Source organism: Poecile atricapillus, chromosome 8 (genome assembly GCF_030490865.1).
Source record: "Poecile atricapillus isolate bPoeAtr1 chromosome 8, bPoeAtr1.hap1, whole genome shotgun sequence".
NCBI lineage: Eukaryota > Metazoa > Chordata > Aves > Passeriformes > Paridae > Poecile > Poecile atricapillus.
The window spans coordinates 3313142-3332400 of NC_081256.1; the positions used below are offsets into that span (position 1 = coordinate 3313142).

Consider the following 19259-nt stretch of genomic DNA (forward strand, 5'->3'; position numbering starts at 1 on the left):
AAGGGGAGATGAATAAAAGCCACATTTTTTATTTAATATGTCTAAATCAGAGGCAGGAGGTCTGCTCAAAAGTTAAATGGAGAAGAGTAAGAAGCTTATCAAAATCTGTGTGCCTCACAGATTTTAAAGATACTGTATTCATAGCATTTGAAAAATGTTGGATTTAAGAGAAACACTGGGAGCAGGAAATTTGTGAAGAAGCTTTTATATGCAGCACAAACCCACTCAAACTGTATGTTCTCTTCTGAAAGACAGGGGAATTCTTCATTTGGGGTGCAATGGGCTCTGAAATTTAAAAGAAGAGATTGCCAGAATATTCCTCCTCAAATCCAGAAGCCCACAGCTGGAATAGGGCAGCGTGCACAGCACAAGAAGGAGTGGGGCTGTGGGGGAAGGCAGAGCAATATCAGAGCAGAGCAGCACGGAAACCACAGGGGGCAGAAATAGGAGCTCTGAGGAAATGCTTCCTGCACAATCCACACCAAGCAAAAAGGCAGGAGATGGTCAGAAGGAGCGTGGAGACGGTGGGAATAAAGGGAGGCCAGAGCAGGGCCAAGCTGGGAGCAGAGCTGCCATCTGTGCAAGGTGCCTGATATCACCCGAGGGAATGATTAAAGTGAAAGATCTCAAAGAAAAGTGAGAGACAACAGAGCTGGCTCCTTTTCTATGAAAAATCAAAGGATGACAACGCTTGCCTGTGTTCAGAGCTAAACAAGTATGCAAAACAGACTTTTCTCTATGCTTAGGGTGAGAGGTTGTATTTGATGGTGAGGCAGGCAGCAGATGCTTTTCCACACTGGAAGCTTCAGCTGCTTTCCTCCAGGGGTAAAAACAACCAACCTCATCCCACCCTAAGATCTCTCTGCGCTCTTAGGAAGGCACTGCTTTAGGAAACAGCCACTTGGGCTGCACCCCATGCCTCAGCCCTTCCACAGGCAGGAGGGACACCATAAACCATAGGGTAATATAAGCAAGGCACTGATCTGCTGATAAGCAATAGAAAAACACAACAAAACTTCATAAGGCTTCTGCAAGACTGCTTCTGGTTTAAAACCCAACAGCAGCATCTTAACACCCCTCTTAGAGAACAGGGTAGCTGAGTGATGACTGTGGGTAAAGTCCCATCCATTGCAAGGAGTCAGCCAGAGGCCTCTGCCTTCAAAACCAGGCTCACTGGGAAGAGGTTTTGCCATGAAATGCAACATCCCAGTCTCTGCTGCAGCTGCTCTCTCTCAGGCTTCCCTGCATAAAGGAGATCATGGGGGAAGCATGTTCCCAACTCAGGAGCAAGAGAGGCTGCAGAAGAACTGACAGCCCAAACAGGGAGAAGAGGTGAGCAATACTGAGAGCAAACCACAGCAGAGGTTTCTGCACCACTGCTGTCTCTGGGGCTGTGAGTGCTGAGCTGCTCCAGAGAGGAACAGCAGCACAGAGGGTTCCTGCACCTGGGGCTGGCCCTGTGCAGCCTCAGCACTGCTGCTGGAGAGGAGCTGCAGCTGAGCCAGCTTCCCACCCATGCTCCTCTCCTACCTCTTGTCACCAGGGCTTCCTTATCCACCTCTAGTAAATGTCATCATGCATAAGGTCTGCACCAGAGCCCCATCTTTGGCCATACAGGTTGGTTTATGCTGCCTTCTGACACTAGCAGTGGAAAATATGATTGCATTGCTGCCAGGTTCATGGCATGCCCAGGACTGGCCACAAATAACAAATGGAATGTGCAGAAGGTCAGGGAAAAGCAAACACTGGCTGAACTGTGTCAGAAACAAGAGTAACAAAGTGATGGAGAGAGGCTGGGTAAAGTTATCAGGCCAGGGACAGAAGACTATTTCTTCTGAGCAATGCAACATGGCCAGTGCTCCCCTTTGATAAGCATGTATGGAACCTTCCTGCAGGTGACAAAACTGCTCTGGGAAGCAGGAGAGCCAAAGCTTTAGACCTATATGGCCAAGGAGAACCCTGTGTCCCAGGTGAGGCAGTGGAAGTCTGTTGTCAGAAGAACTTTGTGGTTAATTTAATTGTATTTATTCCTCTTCAAAAACCAGGCAATCTCAGTCTTGGAGAAATGCTTTAGCAACGTCCTTGGGGCTACATTTTATCTCTATTTCAGACTGTCAGAAACACTGAATTTTGGAGTCATTGCAGTGCAGCCAGAGCGTGCTGTCCCAGAGGGAAGGGCTGCTATAATACCTTGCACTCACGAACTGGAAAATGGTACCGAGGTAGCAAATGCTTTGCCAGGATGGTGGCAGGGTCTGCTGGGGAAATGTCATAACATTTTTAATTGAACCATAAAGACACACGCTGTGTGAGCAGCAGTCACCGGGGGACACACGCAGAGATGCTGCTTTCCTACTTTCCAGAAACAAATACAAAAGAATGACCAAGACATGAAGTCAATTATTTTCAGAGGTATCAGGAAAGGCACCATGCACTGCGGGGAGAGTGGGAGACAAACAGAACCCAGAGACAAAAGCGATGCAGTGAGAGATGCCAGAGCCACTGAGCACCCAGATTATCTCGGGCACACACACGCTGGCGCTCGCAGGCTCATCACAAACCCCCATGGCAGAGCTGGGAGCAATTATTTCTGGTTCAGCTGCATACAAATATTTGCAGAAAGCAAGACAGGAGACAACAAACAAACAAACAGAGGGGTTCAGGGGCTGGATTTTGCCCCGTGCTGCTGTACATGGCCCCAGAAAGCCAGCAGGGAGAGCGATGGCACTGGCACAGTTGGGGATCAGTGATGCTGTGTTTTGGGAAGGCAAATCAGAGCTGCACAGCCACACGGGGCAGGTGAGGTGTCAGAGCCCACCTGCCACCAGCAGTCCCTCCAAAGGCACTGGTGGGAAGTTTGCCCAAGGGTTTCTCTGCTGAGAGAGCCAGTGGGATGAAAGGGGTCATCAGGTGTCGCCCTGAAAACTCAACTTCTGAGCTTGCTGACATGGTTTTCTAAGGACTTTCCCAGGACAGTTGTTGGGGTCAGAGATGCAAGGTATATACCTTTATCTGTAATGCCTAACTCTGACACCCAAAAAAGCACTGAGTTTCACATAGCACCATGGAGACAACTGCTAGAGTTAAGTAGAAAAGATTGAAAATGTAAATGTGTAAATTAGAAAGCATCTTAAATCACTGGGTGAATGGGTTGAGGTTTAGAGTTTAAAGAAGTTTAGAGAGCCGAAGACAAGATGGAGGATTTAGGGTGTTGTCCCTTGTCCTTCTTCTTTCTTCTTCATGTTCTTCTCCTAGAGGTTTTTGGGTAGTAGGAAGTGATTGGGTAGAAAATGCTGCAGTGCAGCACACAGGTGTTGGGTCATTGGGTCACTAAGAAAAATAGCTTGGTTGGCATCTGTTAATTGGGTAAATGGACATACAAAAGACCTTGAAGAAGATCTTTGTTAACCATTTTACCCCTTTTCTATCATAGCGCACATAGCTCCTCGTACCTTGTAATACTGATAAGAAAAAATAAACAACTGAGACCTAACGAGAGAAAAAACCGCCTCCCTCTTATCAATCTTCAGTTCAAAGGGAAAAAGAACCCAAATCTAAAAGTCCAGTAATAAGGCAGACAATAACTGTAAACATAGATATGTGTACATTCTTTCTGTTACACGTCTTGTGATGGGCATCTCTCATGGCCAGTGCAGTGAGAAAGTGTTATCCTGACCATCCAATCCCTGGCCGTGGTCAGAAACCTATAAATCCTGAGGGGAAAAATAAACTCTGCTCTTCCTTTCACCACACCTCCACCTGTGTCCATGTGATCTGTTCATCTTCAGCGGTAACAACCAGGCACTGCTGCCCTGCCCTTCTGGGGGAAATTGAGGCAATGCCATTTCTTCCTCCAGTCTGCAGCCTTGATCAAGCACAGGAATGGCTTGTGCTCTTATAGGAATTAAATTACTTTTTATCTGAACCACTTGTCCACTGCTGGTCCCAGACTGCAGGCCCTGGGGTGTTTTCTCATGAGGAATACCTATATCATATCTCATTTGGATTCTCTGAATTTCCTTACTCTTTCCTCTTTGGCTGTGGGGGGAAAAGGCCCTTTCTCACTCCTCTCCTCCTGACAGACACTCTCTGATGTCCCCATCTCCATCTATAAGCCAGCAGTGTGCTTCACAGGCAGAGCCTTGTGGATGCAGGCACATGAAAAGGAAAAATCTAAAGCACTGGGGGGAATTTTCCATGAGGTGGATATGTGTATCATGAGGTGGATATGTGTAGCTGCCTGGAAAAAGAAAGCATCTAAGCTGTTTCTTTTTGTTTTCTCTCTTTGCTATGCAGAGAACCTCTGTGTCATCTGAGCAGAGACACAGCAGGGAGCTGCTGCTTGCTCTGCCAAAGCAATGAGAAGGAATAGTCTTTGTTAAAGACACCACCCTCGTAGGGATTATAAATACAAAGGAGATGAAGTTATCCAGTTGAACCCAATCCACAGAAAACAGCGCACTGAGGAGCAGGAGGAAGGGGAGTGCCTGGCTGTGGGCAATGGGCCAGGCAGGGACATGTGAATCACATTAAAAACCTATAAAGGGGTACCAGAAATGTGTTTTATACAGAAGTGCTTTCACTCCCACCTGCCTGTCTTGCTCTACAGCTTTTGCAGGAGGAGACTCCAGCGATGCCAAGGAGTGAGGATGTGAGCCCAGCACACCAGGGCACCCCAAGGCTCACAGCCAGGGTACCCATCCTGCCAGGGGGCAGCCAGGGCACAGCAGGAGCAGGAATGCAATGGCAGGAGAGCTCAGGACATCTGCTTTGCCCGTGGGTTTGGTGTCCAGGTCCTCCAGGACTGCCATGTGAGCATGGAAGCTGTCTCCAGCCCCGGTGAGCAGCACTAAGGGTCTCACAGCTGCCGTGTGCCTGGAGCAAAGGGTCCCTGGCTCCCAGCCATGGCTGAACTCCAGCTCAGGGACACTGGCACAAACCAGCACAAGTTTTGTGTGTGTGTGTTTGTAAAGGATTTTTAAAACATCAGGTCATAGCTCTGCCAGGCCAAGCTGCAAGCATGAAGGAGCAAGCTCTCACCAGGCTGCTGACCACAGCCTACCACAGCCAGCACCACAGCCTGAATATGTCCTGGCAGTCCTCCAGAGCTCCTCCAGTTTCTCACATCTGCTGGGACAGGGTGTTGAGGCCCCCAGTCTGCTCCCAGCTGCCAGATGTGCTTGTCCAGCTGGCACTGACGCTCCTGGCAGCCACAAGGCAAGGTGCTGCAGCCACAAGGGCTGCTGGGTCAGCAGGATGCCAGAATGCCTTTCCAAAGAAAGGTGCCTTGCAAAGCCAGAAATACATAAAATGGGATGGCTGAGCAAACCACCATTGTTTTTCATGTGGAAGAGAGGCAAAGTGGAGGCAAAGTCATTTGATTGCAGAAAAAACCTGACAATTTACTGCTAAAACCAGTGACAGTGTGGTTTTGACTGCTCAAGTCAGGAGAACAAGTGCTTATAAAAATGAATAATTGAAGACACTATAAGCCTTTATTGGCCCTACAGTAAACACAAATGCCTCCTCACAAAAACAAAGCACAAGGAAATGCCCTATCAAAAGTGTCACAGATGTGTCATTCTCTGTGACTTCCCAAAGAGCACTTTGGGATGATTTATGCCCAAAGTAAAAACACAGGATAATAATTTTTTAATAGATTTCTATTTTCTTTGTGAAACATGCATCACTCAGATTTAGCAATGTTATAGACAATTATAGCAATTAGAGACAATATAAGATTCCTAACGCCTTTCATTAATCATATCTTCATTTCTAAATGAATAGATTGTGTAGATGAGAGAAACAAGCAAACTGTTACACCTTAGAACTTCACTGGTGTTTTCAAAGATTATTGAATTTGAGCCCAGAGCCTCTGGAAGGCAGGCAGGGACTGATCTGAGGACACAGTGACTCAGTCTCATTGGCAGTCCAGGAGAGTCCAGCACTGGGAGAAGAGTCCCAGACTCCAGCAGGACAGTGCCAAAGCACTCAGCACACGGGATGTGCCCCATGCCACATCCCACATCCATCATTGCAAAAGGCAGGGAGTCAGCAAATGCACGGCAGTGGTTACCAGGCTGGTGGCTCAGGATCAATACCTCAGTGAATGGAAAAACTGTTATGGCCAAAAATTGTTCTGCTGCACTTGCATAATGCACAGCAAAGTGTGATGGGAGGGGTCATCTCCCCTCTGGGCTCCTGACTTTCACCCTGGTGCTGGGGTGACCACAGACATGGATGGCACAGGACTGTCACCAGGCAGGGCTTCCAAACACAGCAGATGAGGGCTGTGGTTTGTGGAGCCATGAGGAAACCTGCCTGCTCCTGCCTGCTCCCTGTCCCCTGCCTGCTCCCTGTCCCCTGCCTGCTCCTGTCTGTGCTGTCCCCTGCCTGCTCCTGCCTGTTCCCTGTCCCCTGCCTGCTCCCTGTCTGTGCTGTCCCCTGCCTGCTCCCTGCCTGTCCCCTGCCTGCTCCTGTCTGTGCTGTCCCCTGCCTGCTCCCTGTCTGTGCTGTCCCCTGCCTGCTCCCTGTGCTCTCTTTTCTGGGAGAAAGGAACAGAGAGAGGGAAAGAAAATCCTGTTGCGAGGAGTCCTAAATCCCAACTGGCTGCTGTGTGGAGGGCTGGGGATACCCTAAAACCCCAGTGACAGGAGCTCCAGCATGCCATGGCTCTTTGCTGCCTGCACTGGGCCCCAGCGTGGAGCCACCAACCCCCCCTCAGGTTCTCCTTGGGGTTTTGGGGATCCACGTGCTTCCTTTGCCGTCAGAGCCAGAGCAAATACATTCTTCTGGTTTGTGCTGTTCCCCCAGACATCCCAGCAGCACTGATACCTCAAATTGAGAGCAGCAGGTACGCAGTCTGAAGGAAGAGACACGTCCAGTGGTGAGAAGTGGTGAAGAGGGGAGATGATGCCATTTCTGTCCCTCAGCAACCAAAAGTGAAGAAAAACAGCGGGGACAGACACCTCTTTAAAAAGGACAGAAGTGTGACATAGACTGGGAAGACCATGGAAATTGTGCTGGGATTATCTTCACCATATTGCATAAATGTTGCAAAGCCCCAGAGAAACCCCAATTTTCCATTTTGTTTCCAGCTGGCTGGGGGTCATGGCTCCCTCACCCCCTACTGCCCACCCACCCACCAGCAGTGAGAAGGGCCTGGCTGTCCCCAAAGGCTCCTGGGGCTGTCCCCAAAGGCTCCTGGAGCTGTGTCTGAAGGCTCCTGGGGCTGTGTCTGAAGGCTCCTGGGGCTGTCCCCAAAGGCTCCTGGGGCTGTTCCCAGAGGTTCCTGGGGCTGTTCCCAAAGGCTCCAGGGGCTGTCCCCAAAGGTTCCTGGGGCTGTTCCCAGAGGCTCCTGGGGCTGTGTCCAGAGGCTCCTGGGGCTGTCCCCAAAGGTTCCTGGGATTGTCCCCAGAGGTTCCTGGGGCTGTCCCCAGAGACTCCTGGGGCTGTTCCCAGAGGTTCCTGGGATTGTCCCCAGAGGTTCCTGGGGCTGTCCCCGAGCTCAGGGGCTCTCTGGGCTCTCCCTGGCCCAGCAGCCTCAGCCTGCTGTGCGGAGCCAGGGCGCTGAGCTCCATCTATTGTCCAAGTGGCGGAGAGACCGGCAGGGATAACTCCTCTGTGCGAAGAAAATGCACTTTTCCTTGCCTGCGTGACTCAAAATCACTCTCCTAATAAATAATTCCTGTCCTCCATAAAGATGTGGAGAGCAGGCAGGCTGCGGGGCCTGGCGGCTGCCACTCTCCTTCCCTGCCTGCTCATTTTCACAGGCACATGGATCTCATTAAGTCCCTCATTAAGAGCTCAGGCAGACAGAGGTGCCTGGCTGGAAAGATGCGATCCCTGCAGGGAGTGGAAGCCGGCAGGGGATGTCCCTGAGCCAAATACCTCAGCACTGAGCTTATTCTAGTCCCTGCCCAGCTTCCTCCCAGCCTAGAGCCCCCAAACGAGAGCAGGTTGTGCTGAAAGCAGCCAGGACCTGGCTCAGCTGGTGTGGGAACAGAGGGGAGCTGGATGCTGCCATGCTGAACCCCCTCCTTCCCCTGGCCAGCCTGGGGAGGCCGAGGCAGCACCTGAGCTCCCAGGAACGAGCACCCTGGGAACAGCTATGACATTAATAAAAGGAGCTTTGAGCAGTATTTACGGGCTCTGTTTCCTGGGTAAACGCGTCTCAATGTCCCTTTCAGCATGAGAAATCCTGCTGTGCCAAGATCCCTCGCCTCCTAAGGAGCCAAGGGAGGATCCCCAGAGGCCAGGGGAGTTTATTGCATTTGCCAAGAAGAGAAACACGCTGTTGCTCAAGCCTGGCAAGGAGCTGCTCTGTCCAAGCTGCCCATCGCAGGGAAGAAAGGAGCCTGTTTGTCTGTGTGAAATGGGCTGAGAAATCGAGAGCCCCAGAGCAGAGCAGGAGGCTGGACTCGAGCAAAGGCAGAGCGGGGCAGTGGGTCCCATGTCCTGCAGCCAGGGCCAGGGTCCCTCCAGCCCACCAAGCAGGCTGTGTCCCCTCATCCCTGGACCCAGGGCTGGCTCAGCATCCCCACTGTGGTGTGTGCCACCGGCCTCCTGTCCCCCATCACAGCAGCCACCCTGCACAGCCCAGCTGGGCTTCCCACGGCCACACAGAGCCACTGTCCCCTGCTGCACACAAAGTGGCCTTGGGCACTGCTGCCAGACACTCCTGTCCCTGCCCCTGTGCCACCTCCCCACGCTCACACAGGAAAATCCAGGGGGAACATCAGGGCCCATGAGTTTGTAATTCATGGGAGTTTGTAACAGGAAAGTTACAAACGTGTGCCACACGTCATGCTGATGGCCCTTGTGCCTCTCTGCTGGCCCTGTTGGGGACATGAAGGGCACACGGTGCACCCACCAGGAGCCAGCCTCATGGGGAAGGGCTGAGCAGGCCCTGAGGGCACACAGAACAGAGCTCACCCTCCAGTGATGCCTTAAGTTTTAGCTTTCACATTTTCCAGATTCTGTCCTGCATGTACTCTCTGGGCATCACCAGCCTAGGGAGAGCTCCCATTAATAATTAGCCACTAGAGGGAAGTACAAGGCTGTACAGGAAGGGTTTGGGCGCAAAAGATGCCTGGGATCACAGGGAATTGCAGTTTGGGGAGATGGCAGCACAGGCCATTTGAATGCTTTTTCTTTGGAGCTGGCTCCTCAGCACCCACTGCTGTCTGGCACCCAGTGCAGGTGCCCGTGAGGCAGTGGCAGGATGGGTGCAGGGTCTGGATGGCCACAGGACTTGGCTGGAGCTGGCTTGGTCCAAGCTGCCTGCGGTGCCCTGGGCCGGGGCCAGCAGCACCCTTGGCACGGAGACTCTGGACCCTGGCACAGAGGCCGTGGTCTCTCCAGACAGCACCAAAATAGCAGGGAGCAGCCTGCCAGGCCGCCTGCCAGACAGCAACAAGAGCTTTGGCCATTTTTAGCAAAGAGGGGAACGCGTGTTGTTTCTGGGACATGCGGTATCCATGGCCAGAGGGAAGAGAAGGGAATGACCTGGCATCCCGGGGGACAGTGAATCAGAGCACAGTGCTCGGGACACATCCCAGCGGAGGAGCCCCAGCTCTGGTGGGAACAGCAGGCTCGGGAAGGGACATCCAGGGGGAAGAGGGTTCCCATGGAACTGGGCTCCAGCACGGTGCTGGTTTGATCCTGCTGGGAGAGGACAGCAGTGGGCAGCTGAGGGCTCCTGCCCCAGCCCCTTGGCACAGACCCTGCCAACATGGCCTGGACAGTCACCAACCTCCTGCTGGGGCAGCAGTCCCAACCTCCCTGTGACCAAAGCAGCTTTCCACCCCTCAAACTACACCAGCAGGGATCTGACAGAGCACAGCTGATAATGAGCCTCTGCTCTATTTTATTCCTGTTTATAGATGGCTAAATATAACATTGTGCTTATATTTAATTCTTACTGAAAGCTGCTAGCCACAATCCATCAAGTCAGTTTTGTGTTTTTCATATTGGCTGGCTTGCATCAGGTCCAAGAGAGGAAACATCCAGGCCCAGCACAAGGCCTGCAGCCAAGTTAGGTCCTGGCAGCGTGTCCCACACAGGAGGGCTGGTGACCACGGAGCAAAGCAGAGAAGGCACTGCAGGACTTGTGAGCAGCAGCTTTCTCTGTGCCAAATCACCCCCCAGTCCGTGCAGAGCTGCTGTCCCTGAGCACCACAGCTGGGGGCACTGCCAGGACAGCCCACATTTGGTGGCAGGTTTTACTCATCACCAGGCAGAGCCATCTGATTTGTTTTCCTGTCACAAAGCCAGAAGCAGCTCCCTGGATTGTACAAGACAGCTCTCTGCATCAGGAGCCAGCACCAGTCTGCAAAGCACGTGTACAACACAACACAACACAACACAACACAACACAACACAACACAACACAACACAACACAACACAACACAACTGCAGGTGTGCCAGGGGCTGCATCAGCTGGTTCTACACCCAGAGATAAACTCCCACCTGTCTCCTGGGAGGCAGGGATAATGTTTGCAAAGATGTTTGATGGACCAGTGAAAAGTTTATCAATGTGGTATTTCCCTGCAAACTGAATTGAAAGACCATGAGGTAATTGCAGCACTACCTGTTGAACACCTCAGGTCCAATCCTCAGCTCCTGGCAGCCTAACAAATATCCCAGTCATACATTTTGGGGTTCAAGCCAAAAGCTGGCAGGGGAACCAGCCTTGTCTTGCTCACACCTGGGGCATGGGCAGCTGAAAACCTCTCACCCCACAGCAAAAGCAGGTCCAGTTTCAGTTCCTAGGTCCTGCTCCTCCATTCATTGCTCAGGAGACTTTGACAGAAACATTGGCATTGCACACACACAAATGCACGTGGCTCTAGAAAATCACATTTAGAACAGATCCAACTAGACCACTGTGATATTTTACTGGGGTTGCACAAGAGGTTGTTTTAAATCTCAGCATTGCATGGAAAACCTATCATCCAACAAAAACTAAAGGTATTCTTCAGATGCTGGACTAACAAAACAAGGCAGACAGTATGCAGTTGTCCTGTGGCTCCTCCCTTCTGCACCTTCTCCTCAGGCTTAAAAATCCACTCTTTCTGGCTCCCAGCTCTACCTATAAAAAGCTATTTATGTGCTCATTTATACACCTTTTTAGTCCCTCCCGATAGCCAGGTCTTGAAAACAACTCAGCAATTCAGAATTCTGCCATGCTGGCATTCACTTGGATGAATTTCCCCTCTCACAAGCACACCAGCTCCCCATGCCCAGTTGCAACATCACACATCACGCTATTTTTTCCTGGTATGATTTTGGGAACTCAGCTTTGCCAAGGTTCCACCTAGCTAACTTTGAACTGCCCCAGAGCAGGTGCAGAGGAAAGCCTCTGCAAGCTAAGGCTCAAGCTCTGCTTTGGGAAAGAGAAAAGTACAGGGAGAAAGAAACTTGGTTTTGACCTAAAGCCAAAAAGCTCGATAGGTGGAAAGCCATCCTAGGGCTGGAATTACTCCAGTCATTTACAATAGTGCTGGCACATGCTTGGGTGCCTTAAAAAGGAACTTTCCCCCAGTTCTGCCCTCCCTCTCAGGCAGCTTTGCCCTTCTTTGGTGTGGCAGCAGGCAGGAACAGTTCTTGCAGTTAAAAGGAGAAGCCCAAACTTATTCCACAATAATTCATTTACTAACAGGCTGAAAGCCCCGTGTGTGTGCATTGCTGCAAGCTGGACACACTTTCTCCACCAGCCCCAACAACATTTCCCAGTTTGCAGGGAGCAGCAGCCCTGGTTGAGCAGGCTGTCACACAGGCTCTCCAGTAAACCACTGCTCTTCCAGTTCCTGTCCAATTCTCAAACCCATCTTTTCCCTGTAAGGCTATCTTCACAACCTATCCCAGTGGATTATATATCTGTTCCAAAACTTAAGTTATATCCAGGAAATATTAATGGGAAAACCCAACTTTTAGGTCAGCATGCGCAATAGCAAATGGAAACTGCAGTGTCTGAGCTGACAGCTCCCTGTGCCCTTAGGGATAGCGATGCAATAGCCAGACTTCATTCTCTAAACAGACTGCAGCAAGCCAACCAGGACTCAAAGCAGCTGGTAAGCATGATTTTTTTTTCCCCCCCTCCTTACTAAGTTCAGGAGTTTCTCTTCTTTTGGGCTGAATTGGACAGACTTTTCTGTTTGCAAGAAGTTGTCTTTCTTAAGTTATTCTCATAATAGCCAGAGAGTATTTTAAACCAAGAATAGCTGATCTCCATTAGATTCATATTCCCCTTTTTGGAAACACTATTTAGAGAACAGAACTCCTAAATCAAAAAGTAGTCAGGAACAGCAGTGAGAAACGGCATGGCTGCAACAGTAAATACTGCACTGGCACCTTTCAATTCACCTCTTTCCTCAAAGGCTCCAGGGAAGAATGGGTTTGCCCAAATCTCCCTGAGTCACATCAGCTCCTCACCAGAAACCTGCACCACTCACATTTAAGGTGTGAGCCCTCTGCAACAAGTCACTGCTGGAACAACAGCAAAAACTACGCTACGAGAATTACAAAAAGAAAAACCTTTGACATAAGCCAAAGCCCTGGTTAATACCCTTTGAGGGAGATTCTCCAGTGGGAAAACAGATGGATTCTTCAGTCTGTTTTGTGCAGAAAGATGTGGGGGCTTAGAGTATATAATTTTTATATAGCGCTATCTGAGATTTAAATTCTGAATCATTATGTAGCCCTTAGGAATGGCATTGTTCTCTCAGATGCTACGGTGATTTCTGCTGATAAATTAATAAGCTTCATATAACACATATGTGCTTTTAATACAGCAGCTGCCAAGGCAATCCCTGAGAACCACCAGCAGTACAGAGTTCATTTATTTCTTGTTCATCTATTTCTTGTCCAAAAGATACGACTGACATTCAAATAGAGCAGATTATTTCATGTTAAACTCATGCTAAGCATCAGAAGGAAAACCAAAAGGAAATGGGAAAGACTGAGTAAAGGGATGTCACTTCTAAACCAGAGTTTAAGCTCAGATCTGGTAGACACAGCTTAAACCTGCCCCTTGTACGACATGCCCGAGAAGTGCTTGGTTTCTCAAGCACGGTAATGTGCTTGAGTTAAACTGTGGGGATAGAAGATGTTCTCTCCTTGCATCTCAGCACTTTTCTCGTGAGAAAGGAGAGCACTGAGTGTGTGATGTGTGTGCACCGATGCTGGGCAGGGCATGGCTCTGAGCCCTCTGGGGCAATCTGGCCATGCAGCTCCCAGAAAAGCTTCTCTGCTTCTGACTCCTCACACCTGACCTTACAGGAGGGGTTATTCTGCACCAGTAGAAGACCTGTCTGTGGGGCACACCACTAAAATTAAGATATTTGAGTTCTAGGCAGCAAACCAGAAAGCAGAACTAACCCAAACAAAATCACCAAAACATGGCTCAAGAAAGACAATTTTGAGCCAGATTTTTATGGATCACAACCACATTTTAACACAGTTAGGCATCCCCAGGCAGCCTGTACTGGTTTTGGAGGAGTAGGTGCATGTCCTTGAGCAGGACAAGGGTCCCAGTGGGGCATGGCAAGGTGTGATCACTGTGCACACCTTGCTTAGCAAACCAAGCCACTTTCAGGATTTATGGACACCAGTTTCACTGGTCCATGCTGCTTCACGGACAATCACTACATCCCTTGCTGCAAAGGGACATTTCCCAAAGTGCAGGGACACAGGAACACTGCTGAGGCTCAGGCTGTGCCCACTGGACTGCACAGCACCCTCAGCCCCACAGCTGCCCCCCAGATGTGTGCTGGTCCCATCTCAGAGTGCTGGGTGGCTGCTGGATTGCTGGAGCCTGGTTGGGTGCACATGGATTTGGGAGTTTCCTGATTTTAGGTGTTAGGCACTGCCCACCAAAGCCATTAAGCAGAGCTTTTAATATTTTTTTTCAAGGCCCCTTCAATATCTTCAATATCAATATTTTTTTTTTGCTGCAAAAACTGAAATCATGGCAACCTCTTTGCTACTGTTGTGGTTTATCCCCAGTTTGAGCCCCACAGAGTCACCCATTCACCCTGCTGCAGCAGAACAGGAGAGAGAGGATTGCACTGGTGAAAGTGAGAACACTCATGGGTGGAGATAAGAACAATGGAGCAATTGGAATAAAATAGTAATAATAACAATAAGAAATTGTAATGGAGAGGAAAATAACACACAGAGAGAACTAAACCCCAAGAAAGACAAGTGATGTAAATGAAAGCAGTTGCTCAGCACCAGTGTCCAGCCAGACCCTGAGCAGCAGCCTGGGGCCAGCCTTAGCCCTGGTTTATAGCTGAGAGTGATTCTGGAATATCCCTCGGGTCACTTGGGGTCAGCTGTCCTGTCTCTGTCCCCTCCTAACCCCTTGTGCACCCCCAGCTCCTCACTGCTGGGGTGAGGAGCAGAAAAAGCCTTGATGCTGTGCAAACTCTGCTCAGCACTAACCAAAACACCCCTGCCTTATCAACCCTGTGCTCAGCACAAATCCAAACACCACACATGCTATCCACGACAAAGAAAATTAACTCTGCCCCAGCTAAAACCAGCACATTTCTTTAGCTTCTTTTGAAGCAATTACACCAGAGTTAATAAGACATTATTTAAAATATGACATTTGAATAGCTTGCCTAGGAAAATCAACCCTGCAAAGAAATTGCTCCAAAATATTATTTTTCTTGACAATTACAGAGCTGAGGGACTCTAATTGCCATGCTGTTGCTCGCTTTTTATTGCCTATTAACCACTTACAATGCTCCTAATAGGATACCTTTACTGTTCCAGAGTATAAACCCTGCCTGGGGAGCAGTGTCACACAACAATGGTAATTTTAAAATACCTTGTGTTCTAAAAAGTTGACCCAAAGCCCACCAGGGGCTGGGAGCACAGGACAAAGCCAGGCTGGCTGCAGGGTGTCACCACCAACCTGGTTTTGGGCAGCTGCACTAATTGCTCTGACCAGGAAAGCAGCCAAACTAAAGAGAAATACAATCCTACAGTGCCTAAACACTGCACAATTTGTCTTTCCATAATCAAATAAACAAATTGGATGGGAAAAACTCCAGTATCATAATTTGCCATTGTGGCTCAGGGAAGCTGGGAAGCCTGGCTGTGGTTTGTGTTAGGTGAGCAGGCTGCACGTGTAGAGGGTTTGAGATAACCTCTGCCAGGGCTGTGCCTTCCATCAGCTGCTCACTCACCCACGCAGGAGTCAGGGCTTTCTGTGGCTAATTGAGCAGAGCTTCACAAGGAGATCAGCCACAGATACCCTGGAATGTGCCCTGCTGGCTCCTGGAACAGCTGTGCCCGTGCACAGAGCCTGTGAGGAGTAGCTGGTGTTTGCTCCTGGCTGCGCTGGCTGTGCCCCAGGGTCCAGCTTGGCTCATGGAGCTCCCAGCAGCAGCAGGATGGATGCAGAGAGGCCCCTGGGGCCAGCAGAGCTGCTTTCCTTCAGATGAACTGACTCAAAGTTAATCTTCTGTGCCTCTGTTATTTGGGGAGGGGGAAGTGTTCACTTTTTTTTCTCTATTAACCTTTACAGTTAACAAAGCAATTGTCCACATCAGGAACCAACAATGAGGGGCCTGGCAGGTTTCCTGCTGTGCTCCTTGCTGCTGCTGGCCCTCCACTCCAGAGGGGTGGCTGCCCAGGACACCCAGCCTGAGCCCAAAATGCCATGTGCCAACTGGATGGGAGGAGCACCCGGCTACCCTGGCCACAACGGCAGCCCCGGCCGGGACGGGAAGGATGGAAGAGATGGACTAAAGGGAGATAAAGGAGATGAAGGTTGGTGAGGAGGAGGTGTTCTGTCAGTGCTCGAGTCCTCAGGCAGCCCCCGCCCATTCCCAACAGGTTTCATGTGTGGTGGGTCCATGCCTGATCTTTATCCAGATGGCTTTTGATTTTCTCCTGGGGTGGAGGTTCCATAACCCAAGTCAGAGAGTTTGGTGTGGGGTTTGTTTCCCCGGTTAATGATGTGTTTTGTGCCAGGCTGCTCTCAGCAGCTCTGCCCACAGCCAAGGGGGGGCTGAGCAGGGTTTCCACTCACTGCCTCAGCCCCTGGGGCTCTTGAGGTCCCTGAGCTGTTCCTCAGCTCCGTGCTGCCCAGCAGGGCTCACACCACAGCCCCGTCCGCATTTCAGCAGCAGCTTCCACCACAACTCAAACACAACTCCCGCTCCCCGCTCTGTCCTGCAGGCCCAGCAGGTCCCAAAGGTGAACCAGGCCCCGTAGGAAGCCGAGGCTTTCCCGGACCTGCCGGATCTCCCGGAATTCCCGGAATCCCAGGGCAGAAGGGCAAAGACGCTTTTGTGCACCGCTCTGCCTTCAGCGTGGGGCTGACGGAGCGAACCCCTGCCCCCAACGTGCCCATCCGCTTCAGCAAGATCTTCTACAACGAGCAGGGCCACTACGACCCCAGCACGGGCAAGTTCCTCTGCAACGTCCCCGGCACCTACTACTTCGCCTACCACCTCACGGTGTACCTGTCAGACGTCAGGGTCAGCCTCTTCAGGAAGGACAAGGCCGTGATCTTCACCTACGACCAGTTCCAGAGCAACAACGTCGACCAAGCGAGCGGCTCTGTCCTGCTGCACCTCAGCTCCGGGGATGAGGTCTGGCTTCAGGTGTACGGGAACGGGGATAAAAACGGGGTCTATGCTGACAACCTCAATGATTCCACTTTCATGGGATTCCTCCTGTACCCTGACCCAGAGAACTACTAAAGCAGGGGGTGCTGCATGGAGAAGGAGGAGGTGGCTTCACCCCAGACGTGTTCTGGGGCACTGGCGCTATAGCTGTAACGTATTTACCAGAAAATTGCCTTTTGCAAGGATAACGACCTCCAAGGGGGACCTTTTCTCCTGTGAAATCACTGAGACCATACCAGCACTCCCATGGAACCAAGAGTTCACTCCTACCTCTGCTCTTGTTTTCCTGTGGAAACCTCAGCCCAAAGTCAAATACCACTTCTGCCACGTCATGAAAAACTCCCAACATGGCTTAACCTTCCTTTAAATTTAAAAGTGAGAAGAGAAAAATTGGATGCATTTAAATATGACATTCTAAATTTCCCTTTTTTAACCACCTAAATTCATTTAAACCAATTGTAGAAATTTTAGTCAGCATTTTAAAGTTTGAGTAGAAGAGGGAAAATACTACTCACAGAGTGTTCTTGTTTTCAGCTGGCTCAGTTTTTTGTAACTCCCACTTATTAGGGCCTTTGACTTCCACTCCTGGTTTGTTGTCTTCCTTTTTTTAGTCCAGATCTTTGAATATATTCAGGTTATTAACTTCTACTGATTTTAATCCTTTGATTTTATGTTTATCCCCTATTGTTATCTCTAATGCAGACAGCAGGCTGGTTTAGGGCAGGGATCTTCTCTTGTGATTTATCTGAGAAGCTTTGTGAGCACCAGTGAGGCCACACAACAAAAGCAGCCCACTGACTGTCATTTCAGGGGTCCCGAGGTGACCACAAAGATCCTGTCCCCTCTCCACTCTAAACAGCTCCCAGGTGCAGCCAGAGCTTGAGATCTGTCAGCTGTGTTTGTCCTTTTCCAGGCCCTAAGTGTGCCATAAACCATGGGCAGGTGGTGTTGAAGCCTCTCATGTGGAGTGGGCTCCTGGAATGAACACCCCCCGGCCCTGCCCCAGCTTTGGGCAAGGTTACCTGAATGCAGAAGAGTGTTAAGGCTGGAATTACTGTCAATCCCATCAAACTGCTCTCCAAGGAGCTTGCTTGACATTTAGCTAAAAGAGGATTTGATGGTTTCTCAGATACATTCAAAGAAGACTCCTGCTACTAAGCTTCAGAGCAAGCTAACACAGATCAGAGCTAATGCAGTATTACAAGCACAAAGCAGCATTAAGAGCTTCAACTGAAATTACTTGCAGCATCATTTTCCACACTCCAGTGAATTACCACACTGCAAATAAAAAACTATAAAAAATAGTCTTGATGAGAATGTTTCCACATTGTTTGTGTGTGTTGTTGGGAAGGACTTGAAGAAAGGGATGTACTCCTAGCCTCACCAGGCAGCCCAGGAAATCTTTTTTTTTATTTTTCCCAGCAAGGTGGGTGCACCATAGGCTGCCAAACACAGGGGTATCCTGCTTTTGCTTTCTCCAGAAACACTCCACACTCTAAATTTCATCAAGGCTTCAGCATCTCACCACCTTACACTGTATTGCATCCTTTTTGGGTAAGATGAGCCCTGGTTTTCACACTGTTTCCCCAATCAGATACTCTGAATCCAGCCTAAATGGTCATCTAGAGTGAGGGCCTCTGCTGGCCCTGAAGGCTTCAAGCATGCTGGATTTAGCAAGGGTGAAACTGATGCTCAATCTGGTCATTCTAAATTCAGAGAGCTGGGAAAAACCCTGCTCTTATCATGGGAATTAATGGGAAGAGAACTGGGCAAAGGTTAAAAAAAACCCCCATAAATCCATAAACAAAAAGGAGATTTTAAAATGCAGCATTTGCTGGATCAAATGGCATAAGAAGCTTAAATTGAAAGAAGCAAGTCAGAGTTTTTGCACTGTTTTTTCTCAAATGTTTTCAGATGGCTCTTCAGAAGGCAGGGAAAATTGAAACAGCCAGAGTACTAAGAGGTATTTGGGATAAACATTAGGAGGCTATACAAGTTTAAAGACCAGTTCCCTAGAGGGAGCCAAAACAAATTATTGCTTTCTTTGCTGCCATGCAGCGGGAGTAAACATGCTTACAGATTTATCCAGTACACCAGCACTCAGGCTCCAACCTTGGGAAAAATGTTAAAGGAAGTCATTAAGGCACTGCTGTTCTGTTCTGTGACTCTTCCCCCTTCTCACAGATACAAATACTGAGCTGCAGCTTCACCACGATGCTCAGGAGAGTCGTGCACGTCCCAGCCACGCACCTCCAAACCCAGCAAACAGCAACCCAAGGCAAACACCCACTGCATGGAAACGGGGGTCAAGGCCCTGCCTTTAGGGACTGAGACTGTTTTAAGAAGCCTTTCACCTCAAATCTCTGTCAGATTCTTGCTCAGCTGAGACCAGCACTTTCCCAGCAGGCACCAGATTCCAGTTTAAACCACCTCCCATCCCATCTCTCCTATAGGGGAACTGCTCCCGACAGAGACTCAGTCCATCAGCAAAGCAAGCACAGACACAGGGCAGGCAGGGAAGCAGCCCCACCTCTGCCCCACTGCAGCCCCACAGCTGCTCTTTCCCCTCTGTTCCTGCCTCCTGAGGCTACCCAGCCCCTGCAGGGCTCTGC

At 49.9% G+C, this 19259-nt stretch overlaps 1 protein-coding gene across 2 annotated transcripts; it reads left to right on the plus strand.

Annotated features, from left to right (window-relative positions):
- The first annotated feature begins 11768 nt into the window (after positions 1–11768).
- On the plus strand, positions 11769–17962 carry ADIPOQ (adiponectin, C1Q and collagen domain containing). Of its 2 annotated transcripts, none has more exons than XM_058843578.1 (3): positions 11769–12075; positions 15565–15784; positions 16196–17962. In XM_058843578.1, exons 1-3 carry the CDS (start codon positions 11959–11961, stop codon positions 16720–16722), a joined length of 864 nt encoding a protein of 287 aa, XP_058699561.1. In that variant the 5' UTR covers positions 11769–11958; the 3' UTR covers positions 16723–17962. The 2 variants fall into 2 exon arrangements, with proteins under 2 accessions (XP_058699561.1, XP_058699562.1); XM_058843579.1 differs by having other exon boundaries at positions 11921–12075; positions 15540–15784.
- Positions 17963–19259: the final 1297 nt, after the last annotated feature.